This window comes from Vanacampus margaritifer, chromosome 2 (genome assembly GCF_051991255.1).
Source record: "Vanacampus margaritifer isolate UIUO_Vmar chromosome 2, RoL_Vmar_1.0, whole genome shotgun sequence".
Lineage (NCBI taxonomy): Eukaryota > Metazoa > Chordata > Actinopteri > Syngnathiformes > Syngnathidae > Vanacampus > Vanacampus margaritifer.
The window spans coordinates 51,296,273-51,312,376 of NC_135433.1; the positions used below are offsets into that span (position 1 = coordinate 51,296,273).

At 38.9% G+C, this 16,104-nt stretch overlaps 1 protein-coding gene across 1 annotated transcript; it reads right to left on the reverse strand.

The window, feature by feature from the left end:
- Positions 1-109: 109 nt before the first annotated feature.
- mcm5 (minichromosome maintenance complex component 5) lies at positions 110-9,662 on the reverse strand. The gene is made up of 16 exons (XM_077557777.1): positions 9,388-9,662; positions 8,650-8,776; positions 8,441-8,569; positions 8,206-8,378; positions 7,971-8,126; positions 3,663-3,832; positions 3,401-3,572; positions 3,218-3,329; positions 2,790-2,933; positions 2,308-2,373; positions 2,038-2,214; positions 1,844-1,956; positions 1,614-1,742; positions 944-1,086; positions 668-795; positions 110-467 (listed from the first exon to the last, which is right to left on the reverse strand). Exons 1-16 carry the CDS (start codon positions 9,555-9,557, stop codon positions 366-368), a joined length of 2,211 nt encoding a protein of 736 aa, XP_077413903.1. The 5' UTR covers positions 9,558-9,662; the 3' UTR covers positions 110-365.
- Between the last annotated feature and the right edge of the window lie 6,442 nt (positions 9,663-16,104).

The window sequence follows — 16,104 nt, forward strand, 5'->3', positions numbered from 1 at the left end:
TTTATGAGCACCTGTATTCTAGAAAGAAACAGAGGCAACACAAGCAAATTGCAATCCAACAAACAGTTAAATCAGTTTGATTCTGAATAGGAAAAAGGCCAACCAAAAATTACCATTACAACATTTTATTTCTGATTTCCAACATTTAAATTCTTTACAGGACATGCTGATATGTGAAAACACTTTTTTTTGTGCTACAAAAATATTCCATGTCAGAGCAACAGTTGCATTTCTGACTTAAGTTTTAAGTTTACATCGATTCAAGCGCACAGATGATCATGTGGGACAGATGTGAAGACTCCCAATTTGCAAAGACAAGCCAGAACTACTTGCATCAATATGTATACTGATTGTGACAAAATCATCTATTTGACTCTGTAGAGTACTTTCCTCTGCATGCGGTGCTGAAGCTCTCCCCTCCTCATCATCAGGTGTAGGACTTTGTAGATGGCGTGGTCGGGATATTTCTGCATCGTGCATCACAATGACAAAAAAAATAAATGTTACATGCTTCTTAAGTATATTAAAAGAAAATCAGTTCACAATAAAATTCTTGATTAGTGATGATTGAAAGCACAAAAGAAAGATGAAATCCACTGTTCAACGGATGATGGTCTTTTCAGCGGTGTGTTCGAATAGAAACTGTAGTTTTCACCTTCCTACTGACCTGTTTGGTGAAGTCTTGGATGATACTGTGCTCGGACACTTGTGAGCCAATTGCAAAGCGCCTCTTTAACTGCTTCTCAATGCGGGAAATCATTTCCTGGTCCTCTTGAGTGGTGAAACCCTCCACTCCTATGTATCAGAATGGAACCATGTTTAAAAAAAACAAAATTGACTTTTTGTTTTGTTTCAATATTTCAAGCCATTTTCAGTGGACCAATGCAATCAACAACATATTTATGATGTAGTGGTAGAAAAACCGCAGCTAAAAAAAGCGCACCTGAAAGACTGCCGGAGAGTGCAGCATCCAGTGTGGAAACCTGGAAGAGACGCAGAGCTTCATCCACTTCTTGCTCTCCAGCCACAGCCTGCAGCTTCATTTTGGCCAACGACTCTGCAATACGCACCACAGCCTCCAGTTGCCTGGAATATCACAGACCCAAAAATGATGTGGAAGTCACCCAAAATGGAGTGGAACAACAGAAACATCTGAGTTTATTAGTTAGGCGCCTTTAAGTGGCCATGCAACATTAAAGCGTAAGTCAACACAAAAAAATTACTTACAGTAATATGTTATATGGCCCCTCTAGTCTAAACATGGCCTTCTGATTAATATTGCTTTTGTGGGATATGAATTATGTAGCAAAGTCCACTTGTTTTGATCAAATACAGGGGGCACTGAGCAACTGATGTCATTTTCAGTCGACAGCAAGTGGCAAAATGGCCGCCCCGTGATGGATAAAAATGGGTGGATTTTGTTACTTTATTTATATTCCACTAACACAGTATTATAGAGTACCATATTTAGATTAGTGGGGCTACATAAACTAAAAAGCAACTACAGTATGAAAAATGTTTACATTGGATCATATGGAAGATATTGCTGATCCAAACAAACACAAAATGGCCAAGTAGCTAGCTTCAACATGAGAAAGAAAAATAACAAATACCTGACAGTGATCGGGATGGAGGCTCTTTTGTCCGATTCTCTCTCATGCGCTCTTGCACCGCTCCTCATCAGCACGTACCTATTTTTCAGCTTCTCTGCAGCAGCGGCAGAGAGACGAGGGCCACATTTACTGCAAGAGCATTTTCACACCAAACAGTTTTGATGAGTATTTAAGCAGACAGCATACAGTACGTCTGTCATGAGGGAAAAAGGCAAAAGCTCAAGACTTACGCTCTGGCAAAGGCAATGTACTTCTTAAAGGTGGCCAGCGGAATCTCACCCTCAACAGCTTCAGTTTGTGTCTGGGCACTCAGATGAACGTTCATAACGTGACGAGCGAGCGTCTGCAAGGTGTATAGAGGGCAAAAATGACACTCCGAAACTAAAGGATGTGACTGTGAAGGAAAATACACAAGGCCCATTACCATGTCCCTTTGCTGATCGTGCACGTCTTTAATGATGAAGATCATGTCGAATCGGGACAAGATGGTGGGCATGAAGTCTATGTTGTCTTCCCCCTTGGTGTCGTCCCAGCGGCCAAACACGGAATTAGCAGCAGCCAGCACTGAGCAGCGGGAGTTCAAAGTGGTGGTGATGCCAGCCTAGGGAAAGTGGATGATTCGGTACAGTTCAAATACGTTATAACCATCCTCCCACAGTTTACCGCCCCACCATACATCCGATCAATCTGTTACCTTGGCGATGGAGATGGTCTGTTGCTCCATGGCCTCGTGGATGGCAACTCTGTCGTCTTCTCGCATCTGCAAAAACAGACAAACTGGGTTTGTTTGAAAATTGTAAATGAAGACATTGCTATTGAAGCTTACAGATGTTATGTCATATTTTTTAAAGTTACTTTTTGCCTTGAATCATGAAGGATTTTGGCCATCTCGGGCCTCTAATAGTAGACATACTATAGAATTTAAATATAGTACCAGTGCTCTAATACTTGCTTCCATAGGAGGCTATTTGTCCCATTTTTTGGCTGAACCAGAACAACCTTAAAATATTAACTGCTCCAAAACAAAAAGACCAATAACGACAATTAAATTCTGAATATTCTATGTATTATTTTGCTCTTCAAAAAGAGTTGCATACTGAAAAATATTTAGAGGCAAGCAATGATGAGTTTGCCAACTAAATCGGATAATAGCCCACAGACATGCCTCAATGTTACCTTGTCAAACTCGTCAATACAGACAACGCCGCCATCAGCCAGAACCATAGCGCCACCCTCCATGATGAACCCACGCGTAGCTGGGTCCCTCAAAACAGATGCAGTCAGACCAGCAGCACTGCTACCCTTTCCTGATGTGTAAACCTGAGGGTGCACGAAACAAGAGTTTTATTCCATTAACATTGTAAGTAATGAGGTATGGAGGTATGCAGTACTTTGCCTACTCAAATTTACGTTTTTTTGCAATCTATTCTAACTCACCTAGTTAATGCCACAAGGTGGCGCCAAAGCCCCAAATAAGTCAAATTATTTTTGAACTGTACAGTTTTTAACTAATGAGAATGACAAATATTTTTGGCGGTGTGTCAATTACTTGCAATTTTTCCATTTGTGCCAGGGCTACTGTCTAGAAACACAACAACAATTACCCCAATAGGCGAGCATCTCTCCACAAACTTGAGCAACTGAGACTTGGCTGTACCAGGATCCCCAAGCATGAGCAGGTTGATGTCTCCCCTGCGAGTGAGACCATCGGGCAGCCTAGAAAAAGGATGTGCACGTGTGTAAGCAGAACCAAGCACTCATTTTGACGTCCGACCCAACAGCCTCACCTTTTCCGTGAACCTCCAAACAACAGACAGGTGATGGCCTTTTTGAGATCATCACTGCCGTAGATTGACGGAGCAACGGAGCGAGCCAGGGAGGTGTAAACGTCAGGAGAAGCGGCCAGCGACCGCAGCTCTTCCTCTTCCTGTGGCGACACTGATCCAGTAGCACCACGACCTGCAGGGGACACAACACTTTACCATTTTGGTCCGGCCTGAATGGAGAAATCAGGGGTCAGGCACAGATGTATTCATTTAGTTTTTATACCTGCCCCTTCTGTGTCAACTTGGATGCCAACCACTCTCAGGTAGGATGCACGAATTCCCACACCAGCACTCTTCTCTCTGCCTTTGGCCTTCACAGCAGCCGTCTTCTTGATGGAGTAGATGCCCATGATGGTTACTCGGTTCCCAGGGACCACACGGTCACACAAGTACCTGGCAAAGGAAGTACTGTGAGTTTGCAGGTACATAACAAGATTGCTATGTGACTTTTTCATTGTTATAGTCAATTAAAATGGTATGTCAAAAACTTGAAAATTATAACATTACTACCATCAATTACTTAATGCTCAATCATACAATTCAACAGTATATGTATGTATTGTATAATATTAGGGCCTGACTGATTAATCAGGCGATATTAGAACTTTTAAAATAGCCTATTTTTGCCAATTACATTTTTTTTTAAACACACATTATTCCAATTCTTTATTATTATGCTCACTTTTGGCAAGTATGAAATCCAATATACACCGTTCAAATTTCAATATGGTTAAAAAAATTTCTCATTCCACATTCTTACAAATTTCACACAATTTTACATCAAACATTTCCCCATTCATTTTCAATGAGACAGACGTTCAACTTTCTACAGGAAAATGACAGAGCTGCACAAATGATGACCAATCATGACCAAAGTGAACAGGTGAGCCATGATTGATCGCTACTTGAGATGTCAGTCGACAGCAAATGACAAAATGGCTGCCCCCTAAGATGGAGAAAAATTGGTGAATTTTGCTGCTAAATTCACATTCCACAAACACAATATTAATCAGAATACCGTGTTTAGACTAGTGTACTTACATACAACATATTGCAAATATTTTTGTGGGTTTGACTTACCCCTTTAAGGTACTCAAATAAATTTCTCTATATTATTATTATTATTATTATTATTATTATTATTATTATTATTATGGGACTGCTTTGCGAAGCAAGCAGGCACATATTGTTATTCTACCTAGGACAGTGGTTTATTTTTCTTGTTATGGGACTGCTTTGCGAAGCAAGCAGGCACATATTGTTATTCTACCTAGGACAGTGGTTTATTTTTCTTGTTGTTATTATTATATATTATTCCACGATTTTTCCGCTAAAATGCGGCCCGTACCGTACATCGCACCGGCACAAATGAGGTATCAAACGATGCGGCTCGATCTGACTCGCTGCGCTATTATTTTTCTAAGAATTCCCAGTTACCTTGGCGACGCTATTCCCAAAAAACTCCCAAATTAACTCCCCATTGGGAATGAATGGGAAAAAATCACACTTCAAGCACCTTTTTCCAAGACACGCTGCGCGCGCATACGTTATCCGACCGATACGAATTTTAGCTCATTTTGTAGGAATTTTTCCCATCTTTAGCTCAGTGTCGAAATCTTTTTTAAGGAATGTAAGCTCTCCCCTCTGTGCGGGTTCAAAGACAGTGAGCAAACAGCAGACAAATAGCCTTCTCCCATTGTTGTGTATTGCAAGTGCCAGAGTGGAGCAATTAACTTTAGAGTGGCGGGAACAAATAAATGTACTTCCAAAAGTTTCACTTCAACTCATCACCATGGCCACAATCTTTGCTCACTAGACATCAAATTCTCACATTTTGTAGTCACGAGTGTCTTCTTTCAGACAAACTAACTTTTATTTGGCTAAGGTGTCATTTAGTACCTTTATTTTCACTTTATGCGAGGACAAGTCGGACAAACTCGCCTATCTCTTTCATGTTAAATTCAGGCGCCTTTCGCTCTTCATTTCTGATAAATCATAAGTTTTCAACCTGCTCTCATTTGGTCATTTTTCATCCGATTAAAAAAATGAGAACATGCTCGTGTTCCCCAAACCCTTGCCGTTCTAACGAGCCATTTCTTGAATGTGTATCTTGAACCGTTAAGTCGTGAGAGGCTTTTGTTCAAGGGGTGCGTCTCTCATACAATCTCAATGGAATGTGGGGCGCGTGACGGCTCCAAGTCAAAAATGTGTGTGCGCTCTTAAAGTGACAGTGAGATATTTTTAGTTTCTGTTGATTATGGTTAACTTCCACATTTCTTGACCGATTTTTGTCGTTTAAATTTTAAACTCTTCAGCTCATTTACATTTTTTTAAATACATTTTCAGGGACAGTGAAATACTTTTAGTTGATGTTGATTATGGTTAACTTCCACATTTCTTGAGCGATTCCAGTCGTTTAAATTTTAAACTGTTTAGCTCATTTACAAAGTCAAATGTGTGTGCGTGAAAGTGCATTTTTCTTAAAGGGACAGTGAGATATTTTTAGTTGATGTTGATTATGGTTAACTTCCACATTTCTTGAGCGATTCCAGTGGTTTAAATTTTAAACTGTTCAGCTCATTTACAAGAGTCAGCAGTCCCATTCAAAATTTCCGCGGGAATTTTTCTAGTTGTTATTATTATATATTATTCCACGATTTTTCCGCTAAAATGCGGCCCGTACCGTACATCGCACCGGCACAAATGAGGTATCAAACGATGCGGCTCGATCTGACTCGCTGCGCTATTATTTTTCTAAGAATTCCCAGTTACCTTGGCGACGCTATTCCCAAAAAACTCCCAAATTAACTCCCCATTGGGAATGAATGGGAAAAAATCACACTTCAAGCACCTTTTTCCAAGACACGCTGCGCGCGCATACGTTATCCGACCGATACGAATTTTAGCTCATTTTGTAGGAATTTGTCCCATCTTTAGCTCAGTGTCGAAATCTTTTTTAAGGAATGAAAGCCCCCCCCCCTGTTCGGGTTCAAAGACAGTGGCTGAATTAGCTTTCTCACACACTCTGTTGGCTAATTAGCCATCCAGTGCCGGGAACCAAATAATGTATTAGAAAAAAATTCACTTCAACTCGTCACCACTGCCACAATCTTTTGTCACTAGACGTCAAATTCTCACATTTTGTAGTCACGAGTGTCTTCTTTCAGACAAACTAACTTTTATTTGGTTAAGGTGTCATTTAGTACCTTTATTTTCCCTTTAAGCGAGTAGAAGTTGGACTCTCTCGCCTATCTCTCCCATGTTAATTTGGGCGACTTCTTCCTCTTCATTTCGAATAAATCATAAGTTTTCAACCTGCTCTCATTTGGTCATTTTTCATCCGATTAAAAAAATGAGAACATGCTCGTGTTCCCCAAACCCTTGCCGTTCTAACGAGCCCTTTCTTGAATCTGTATCTTCAACCGTTAAGTCGCGAGAGGCTTTTGTTGAAGGGGTGCTTCTCTCATTCTATCTCAATGCAATGTGGGTGCGTGACGTCACTTCAACTCGTCACCATGGCAACGATCTTTTGTCACTAGACGTCAAATTCTCACATTTTGTAGTCACGAGTGTCTTCTTTCAGACAAACTAACTTTTATTTGACTAAGGTGTCATTTAGTACCTTTATTTTCACCTTAAGCAAGAGAAGTCGGACTAATTCGCCTGTCTTGTACATGTTAATTTCAGGCGCCTTCCTCTCTCCATTTCTGATAAATCATAAGTTTTCAACCTGCTCTCATTTGGTCATTTTTTATCCGATTAAGAAAATGAGAACATGCTCGTGTTCCCCAAACCCTTGCCGTTCTAACGAGCCATTTCTTGAATCTGTATCTTCAACCGTTAAGTCGTGAGAGGCTTTTGTACAAGGGGTGCTTCTCTCATGCGATCTCAATGGAATGTGGGGCGCGTGACGTCTCCAAGTCAAAAATGTATGTGCTCTTAAAGTGACAGTGACATATTTTTAGATTATGGTTAACTTCCACATTTCTTGACCGATTCCAGTCATTTAAATTTTAAAATGTTCAGCTCATTTACATTTTTTAAAATACTTTTTCAGGGACAGTGAGATACTTTTAGTTGATGTTGATTATGGTTAACTTCCACATTTCTTGAGCGATTCCAGTGGTTTAAATTTTAAACTGTTCAGCTCATTACCAAAGAGTCAGCAGTCCCATTCAAAATTTCCGCGGGAATTTTTCTAGTTATTAATTTACTATTCAGCTTATTTTTAGAATTTCGAACCTGCCAAATATTAATATCAGCCTAAAAAAAGAAGAAGATATTAGTCAGGCTCCATTATGTATGCATGTATGTATAGATGCATGTATTTCAGATTGCACTTTGTAATGGATGATTAATCTTAGGAAATGATAAAGAGATATGTTTTAACCAAGTCCAAACTGACTATATACTCCTTTTCAGACTGGCAGCTCATAGTGTTTAAACATGTATTGGAGATTGGCCATTTTGTTTGGATCTACTTAAGGTGTCAAATATGTTTGATTGTGGGATTAGGTTTTAATGTAGTTACCTGTCACAGTAGAGCTGAAGGTGCCGAGGCATTTCTCCATGCGGTACAGCATCTGGACTCTCCTGCAGTCGGAGTGTCTGAAAGTCAACACAAACGCAGCGATCCGGGATGATAAAATAGGGGTCCAAGGGGCACTTAACCCTAGCGGTGCTATCACTGTAGAAAGAGAAATTGGACAATTAGTTTATAAAAACACGTTGTGTGTGCTCATTGCCATTTTCCAAGTCGTGCTTACTTGCTGCACTTGCGAGGAAGAGCGTAGCCCTGCAGGCCCGGAGGCAGAGAGACGTTGGTGATCATGTGACGACAGTTGCGACACTGCAGACACACCTTGGTGGCCTTAGCCTTCACAGGGGTCGCTGAGATGATTATGCCATGTACTTTCACCAGACGAGACACCTGCTCAGACTGCAGAAGAAAGATGTAATAAGTTTAAATAATCAGTGAGTCATGACAAAAACATTTTTTACCTTCAGGCTGCGAATAGAAGCGTGATGTGCATCGCTCTTTAGCATGACTTGAATGTCCTGCACAGTCTCTTCTCCGACAGGACGCGGACGTGTCACCTCATCAGCTACCTCCTTAGCAGCCTCCTCCAACTGTACGTTACAGTCATGTTTTAACAGGTTAATAGGATGAACAGTAATACATTATATTAGGTTTGAATGAAGCATCCAACCAGAGTCAGGTTATCTGAAGGCAGCTTGTACAGACAATCTGACAGATCCTCGTCAAAGCTGGCGAGGTCCTCCATCTCCACCTCAACGCAGTACTCGCCAAGGGTGTAGTGTCTCTTCAACTCATCTCTAAGATGCAGAGAAACAAACACTCAATGAACAGTGTGTCAGGGAACCTTATAAAACATTTTACATGTCCAGATGGTGTCAATTTCGGCATCCAGAAACATTCTAGTGGGTTTCACAATGAGAAGCTTTTGTGTAAATTAGCAAGCAACAGTTGCAGACAGTGCTGGGAAGTGATGTCGCACAATTACTTGTCATTGAACTTAAGTGCATTTTTCAGCTATCTACACTTTACTAACTCTTACTTTTATTCCCTACATTTGAAAACAATTATGTACTTTGTATCCTTTATTTTGTCTCATTATTTTCCACGAAGATATATACAGTATTGCGTGCCTATTTATTAAAACATGCAATGTATACAAGAGAAAATAAAAAAACAATGTATTACATTTCGTAGTCTGTATAAGAAGTACTGCAATTTGCGAATCTTTTTTTTTTTTTCCAAACATATGTGAGTACTTTCACCACCTCTGCTCATTTGTGTCAACATGCATAATAATATATTTTGAAAATTACTCTTCACGTGCAAGAAGTAGACGAACTTATTGCATTACTTTCTTTAAACGTACAATTGTGATTTACTTTTTTTTTTCGGACGGAAGATCACCTACCTGTATTTATATGTGAACCCAGTTCGGTCGGTACCCACTCTAAACTGTCGTAGAAATTCACGGAATCGTTTCTTGATCTGAATCCGCTTCTGTCCCCCTTCATCTGGGCCTTGTTCTCCCCCTCCGAAGCTGTCACTGTAGTAGATTCCAGGGTCGTCAAAGCCAGACATGTTGGTTTGGTTTCTTAAGGAAAAGGAAAAGCACACGTCTACAAACAATAGCGCTGGCCAGCCCGTTCGCGGCAAAACTAAACTGCTTCCTGTCTGTTTTCCCGCGAATCTGTCGCGCGGAGGCGGTCTTTATTGTCGCTCATTGGCTGACAAAAAATATGGCCTGATTTTATTGGTCTGCTTGCTGATACCGGAAGTGACATCAGTGGGAGGTGGTGCTCGTGTAGCGCGAGTGGCGCGAAAAAAGCAAGTTTAGTGTTCGGGGAGGGTCGTGGAGTTTTCAGTGCCAAAGTGAATATATAGTTTAACCCAGTTGTCCATCTTGGTAACTCTCAAGAATGAGCTGAGAAACGAAATGAAATGAGAAAATGCATACTGTTGTTAATAGGGCAGTAAATAAGCGAAGTGCACATTACGTTTGCGCATGCGTGGGGAAAAAAAGCGAGGCTACTAGTGATGGGCATGACAGTTCTTTTAAGTGAACTGAATCTTTAGAATCAGTTCATTAAAAAGAACCGTTCAAAAAATTCATTCTTCTACGATGCGGTTGAAATGTTAGAAATCAGAGCTCATTCCATTCGAGCTAATTCATTTTCAATGACCGTATGGTAGTTTAGCCTACCCACAATGCACCAGGCCGCTACCCATAAAGCCCCGTGCAGTCAGGATACGCACTTCGCTTATTGTCATCTTGACTATGCCATGAATTGCAGACAAACATGATTACATACGCTGAGAGTAAAACATACAGCACACGCAGTGTGTGATTTGAAAGGCAGCACCAATTGTTTCCCAAACGCCATCAGCTTTTGCTGAAGCTGATTCTCCCATTGCGGTGCGACAGCACCCCACAGTGGTCATATTGTAAATTGACAGTGCCATGGTAAATGGGGCTGACATTGCTTTGAGCGGTAGGTTGGCGAGTACTGTACTGTAGAGGTGGCATCAGTAATAATAATAATAATAATAATAATGATAATAAATCACAAAAATCAACATTTTGAGAGGAGTAGTAAAAAAAATCACACACAAAAAATCATCAGTTTCCGGAAGAAGTCGTCAGAAAAATACTCAAGTAAAATACAGACAGCTGAAAAATGTTCTGAGGTGACTTTGTTTTTCCCCACAACTGAGAACATACATTTCATTAGATTTTTACAAAGTAGCATTTACCAGTTATATGTTTTTGCTTTTAAACTAAAAAAAAATATTTATATATAATGTTCAACAGAATGCACACCTATGAAAGACAGCACTCCAATACAAATGTGGACAAAATGGTTACCCAATTAGAAAAGGGTGCCACAAATTTTGGAATACATTTGTGTAAGTTCTCAAACTCTTTGTAGTCTTTGTGGTCTTCATTAAACACAAGAAGAACTTGATTCATCATCCCACCGTCAGGATGATTTTCAATACCAATTTTGAACCAGCAAACACTATTGTAGTGCCATAATCAGTTCGGAGTGTGGGAAACCAAAAAGCAGCAACAAGCAGACATCCAATTAACATCGTCTATAACAAAAAAAAAAACTGCAAAAAGGCCTGCATCTTCACACCTTTTCATTTTCTATATTTTCTCATACATGGGCCATGATTAGATGTGCGTCACATGTCAATAAGCTGAGCCTTTGTAAAGCATTTTGAGCATCATAAGGTGTAGATAAAAGTGCTATACAAACAGTAAGTGCACTCCATTTACCATTTACACTTCCTAAATTATGACTTTTTGCAGCTTCCGATTAGCAACCAAATGTATCAGACAATGATAACCCAAGAAAACATCAAATCTGGTTTTCAAACATTGATTTCATTTAATCAAGTGTCTAGCAGGGCAAACCACGATGGGCTGCTTGCAGAGTTCAGCCAACGAGCCGCCTCTTTGAAGTTAAATGCTTCTGATAAACCTTTTTTTCTCTCTCTCCTTCTCGGCGCGTAATGGAGGAGAAGAAGGAGGAGGAGAAAATTGTGCCAGCGGGTACTAGTTAGCCCTAAGGACAACATGAATACCCCATGGCTCTGTTCTAAAAATAGCTCACAATTGATGGGACATTGTGAATTACTAAGAAGAATTAAAACAGAAACAGAATGCTAAATGCTTATTTATTTATTTATTTATTTATTTAAACTTAACATGATACACATTTCTTCTGTACTAAATATTATATGCCTTGTTTAAAAAATAAAATAGATTGTGTTTAATGTTTTTATTTATCCACATTTTTCAAAAAAGTTCAGCCATTTTAGAGCTGTAATTTTAATACCGTGATATTTTTGCTTAAGGTTATCATACCGTTAGAATGTAATCTTAGTCCATGCTTACTTTGCACTGGTTGCCACTTATTTGCAGGACACATATTGTATAGACAAACAACTATTCACACTGATAGCAACACCTATGGACAATTTAAAGTGTCCAGCGAAACTAATATGCATGTTTATGGAAGGTGCTAGGAAGTCGGAGTACCTGCAGAAACAATTCACACAAACACTGGGAGAACTCGTTACCTCCACTCAGAACGGCTGCAGCAAAGATTTGACCCCTGAACCTCAGAATTGTGATTACGTGTATCTATATGGCAAATACAGTATATATGGACAGTTTATACTGTAATGTACCGTATATTCATTCTAATATGTACTGCTGTGTAAGCTTGTCTCATCTTAAATCATTTTAGGATGGAAATGACCATCGTGGTTATAATGTGCATGTTTCTTGCTATGTGGTATTTGAAAAACTGTAAAATGCTGTCATCTGCTTCTGCAACAGCAAGAGAAAATGTATCGGCAATAGATTGTTTTTGTTTCCTGTGCAGTGGGAGGCACGCGTCGTGTGTGTGACCGTGTGATATCGAGAGCTGGTACACCCTGACGTTCCCATGGCTCTAAATATACTGCATGCTGTTTACACATCCTGTTTCACCATCACAGTTGTTTATCTTTCAACTTAATAAAATATGTCATGCTGAAAAATATTGTCAAAAAATATAAATAATTCTCTCTTCTGCCATATAATGTCTTTAAATAAATTGTAATCACAAGGAGAGGTGAAAGAAAACTGAGAAGTTGTGAGAACTGTAGTGCGCTGGTGTTCAAGAAATAAAGAAGCTGGTGGCTGTGGGAAAGTGGCATCACACTTTTTGACACCAGTCCCACAACTGAAACCACAGAGAGCCACTGCCAGCATTTTCATGATTTTATTTTTGTGTATATATTTATTTTATATCATTTAGGTGTTTATAGCTTTCAGCTAACAAAACCCTCTGTCTCAGTGGGTTTTGTTAGCTGAAACTGAAATGTAGAAAAGAAAAAGAAATAAAACAATGATGACAATTTTAATATAGACACATGCAAACTATGCATAAAACAAAGACAATTACATCTTCAGTCCATTAGGTTAATGTTAATGCTAAATATAATCTAAGCGGTGCTATAACCTTTTAAGTAACGGATTGAACACAAACGATACAGCAACACTATATATTCTTTATCCTTTGTGAAGAAAGACAAATATTAGTGCTGTATTGATGAGAGAAGTTGAGACAACTCAATGAACAATTAAGCCATCTATCTGTTTTATACTGTCTGGCCACCAGCACAGCATGATGGCCTGTGACCAAAAAAAATTGAATTGAATTGAAAAAATTGAATACTGTTGAATACTTGAATACTTCTCCATAAAAAAGAAAAAAGAAAAAAAAATGAATACTGTTATGCCGTTACTGTATGTTTTTATAAAGTACAATATTGTGGAGAGGTAATTTTTCTAATGAAAATACACTCTTTTTATTGTTCTTTTGTGAAAGATTGGGTTTATTTATTTATTTATGAATTCATTCATTCATTCATGGGAACAAGGTCATTTGAGATGAATGACTGAGTTATGAGCATCATTATGGAATTAATTACACTTGTATCTCAAGGCACCTCTTCAATAAAAAAAAAACTTTCGTAAAAATGTAGCCCTATTTGTCAGTGCTTCATCTTTCTGGAATTCTGGAATGTTTCAAACCTCCCTTCAGCTTTCAAGCTAACATCTCACAGCACACTATACATATCAATAGATCGATGGGGGGATTCTCAATGGAGATGAGCTGGTCTTCTTATTTCTTTTTTTATTAAAAGAAAGAAAGAATGAATGAATGAATGAATGAATGAATATCCAGGACAAAATGCTGGTAACTTAAGATGTTGTTGCACAACCTTTTGAGGCCATCACTGCAATCAAAGCCGTTTTTGTGACTTTTAATGAAACTTCTGCACCTCTCAGCTGGTATGTTGGCCCATTGCATTGTTGGTATATTTTTGCCTTACAATTATTGATATGTGCTGTTTGTGCTTTTGTTTTGTTTCTGGTTTGTCTCTTACCCAAGCTGGTATTGTTAGTTTTCATTACCATTGCTGGTATGAGCTTTCAATGTCATATTAGTTAATTAACACATTGTTTTAGTTCTGTTTGTCGACACACATGTTTGTGTGTCAGTGTTCATGGAAACCGCTGTTGGTTACTGCAAGCTTACAGGAAAGTAGCTAAATTTGTTTTCAAAGTTTGATATGAATGAGATTGGGGGTGTTACTTAAGTTTAAGTTTTTCTTCCTCCCACTCCTTTTCAGGTTAGGTTTACTGTATTTAAGTATTGTCTGGAGAAATTGATAAATTGTCGATTATGATTGCTGTCTGAAATAAATGAACAATGAATGAATGAATGAACCCCTCGTGAGCAAACTGATTTAGCTCAGAGGATTTAGATCAAATACTGGGTTGCACATTACAATTATATCATTATTGTTTATACAATATACATACATACAATTTGGTTGAACACCTCACAGGAAAACATCTCATACACATTGCAAGTTTCATACGTTTTACTCAATTCACATAAATTAACTACTGTTCAGATAAACCTTCATTCAGTAAGTCAGAAAATAAATATTGCAACATAGGCCTGTTTCTTTCTCTTTTCCATCCTCTCCAAGTTTCTGATTCTTAGAAAGACAGTTTGCCACAACCACGAGAATTGAACCCCCCCCTCCGTGCACCGTGAACCCACCAAAGCCACCAGCCCGTCTCGCTTCCCTGCACTCCTCTCGTCTGCTCCCCCAAACAGCCCCTCGGAGAGACTCACGAGCCCCCCGCCACACCAACCACAGGGCTGAGACGCGCCTCTCTCCATGCACATCAAGGCAGGTGAGCTCTTGCTCACACAAGATGTGTACACAAATGTGAGAAAGGCAGTTCACCGTCCTGAATGATTTGATTTCAATCTGGGGGTAGAAACTTTTCACTTGACAAGATTGAATGAACTCATAGTTAATAAGTTGAAGTGATTTCATTTCTCTAAATGGTTGACTATACTGTATCATCTTCATGTAGGCTAAGTTGGTGTATCTTGTAGAACAAGCCTATTTTTTACTGTCTAATTTCATTTTTATTTATTTTATATTATTATTATATTCAGTTTTATTTTGATTTGCAAGCTTAGATCACGTCAGTATTGTTGGTCCAGAGTATGTGCTTCTATGTTGCAAATTAGTAAGTAAGAACAATAGATGGAGCCAAGTTTTTTATTATTATTATTATTTCTCTTTAATACCAAATGTTGGCGCACTTTACTAAAGCACTAATTGATAGTAGAGTTTGCAAGACTGATGATTCATTTTTTAAATGAACATTGTGCTGCCATTGCGTATGTTCTATATTTCCTCAGGCAGATGTTTTATAAGAATGTCAGGCTGTGAGTCAGTGAAAATAAAGAAACACCCTCTATCTGTGTGTAGGTTGATGATCGTATAGTACTCAATTTGATCGTGGGATGTTCAACCCGCACCATAAATAACTCAACCCCATCGACTTTATTAGAACATCTTAACTCACAACTGATCAAATCGACGTCCCATATTTCGTATTTGCAAATCAAAATGTTATATTTTTGGTTATTGTTTGGTACACGGATGCGTCTCACAATGCTCTGTCACATTTCAAAATGCATTCAAACGTTGGCGTGTCATCAGCAGATGTGCTTTGGGAGGAGAAAAGAGGACGTAACTGACAACGCTAGAATTTCACTCCACATTCGTCTGTGTGCATTTCAGAGGTAAGGAGATCACTTCAAGGCGGATGAATTTCTTTGTAATTTTTATTTATTTTTAAATCATCATAAATGTCTGATGTTATCATTGAATAAAGGTCAAATCAGTGATTTGTGGCTTAGGCCACGCTTTGTGGAGTATTACAAATAGCCCAAATATGCTGACACAATATATATTCTTACACCTAATACAAAAGTTACATCAGTTAAAGCTTGCTTTCAGATAGATTCAAAAAATGTTCAGACTCACATTGTAAGAGAAACCTTTTAAACATACATTACAAGATGTGTTGGTCATTTATGATCAAATGTGCTTGATGTTTTTCTAGAGTAAAATATCCAAATTGCTATTAAAGTAGTTCAGCAGCAGTTTTGACAATGCGATAACAGCTCACAAGGGGGATCTCCTCCAAGAAGACGTTTGGCAGGCGGTGGGTTTGGTTGGAAACCTCAAC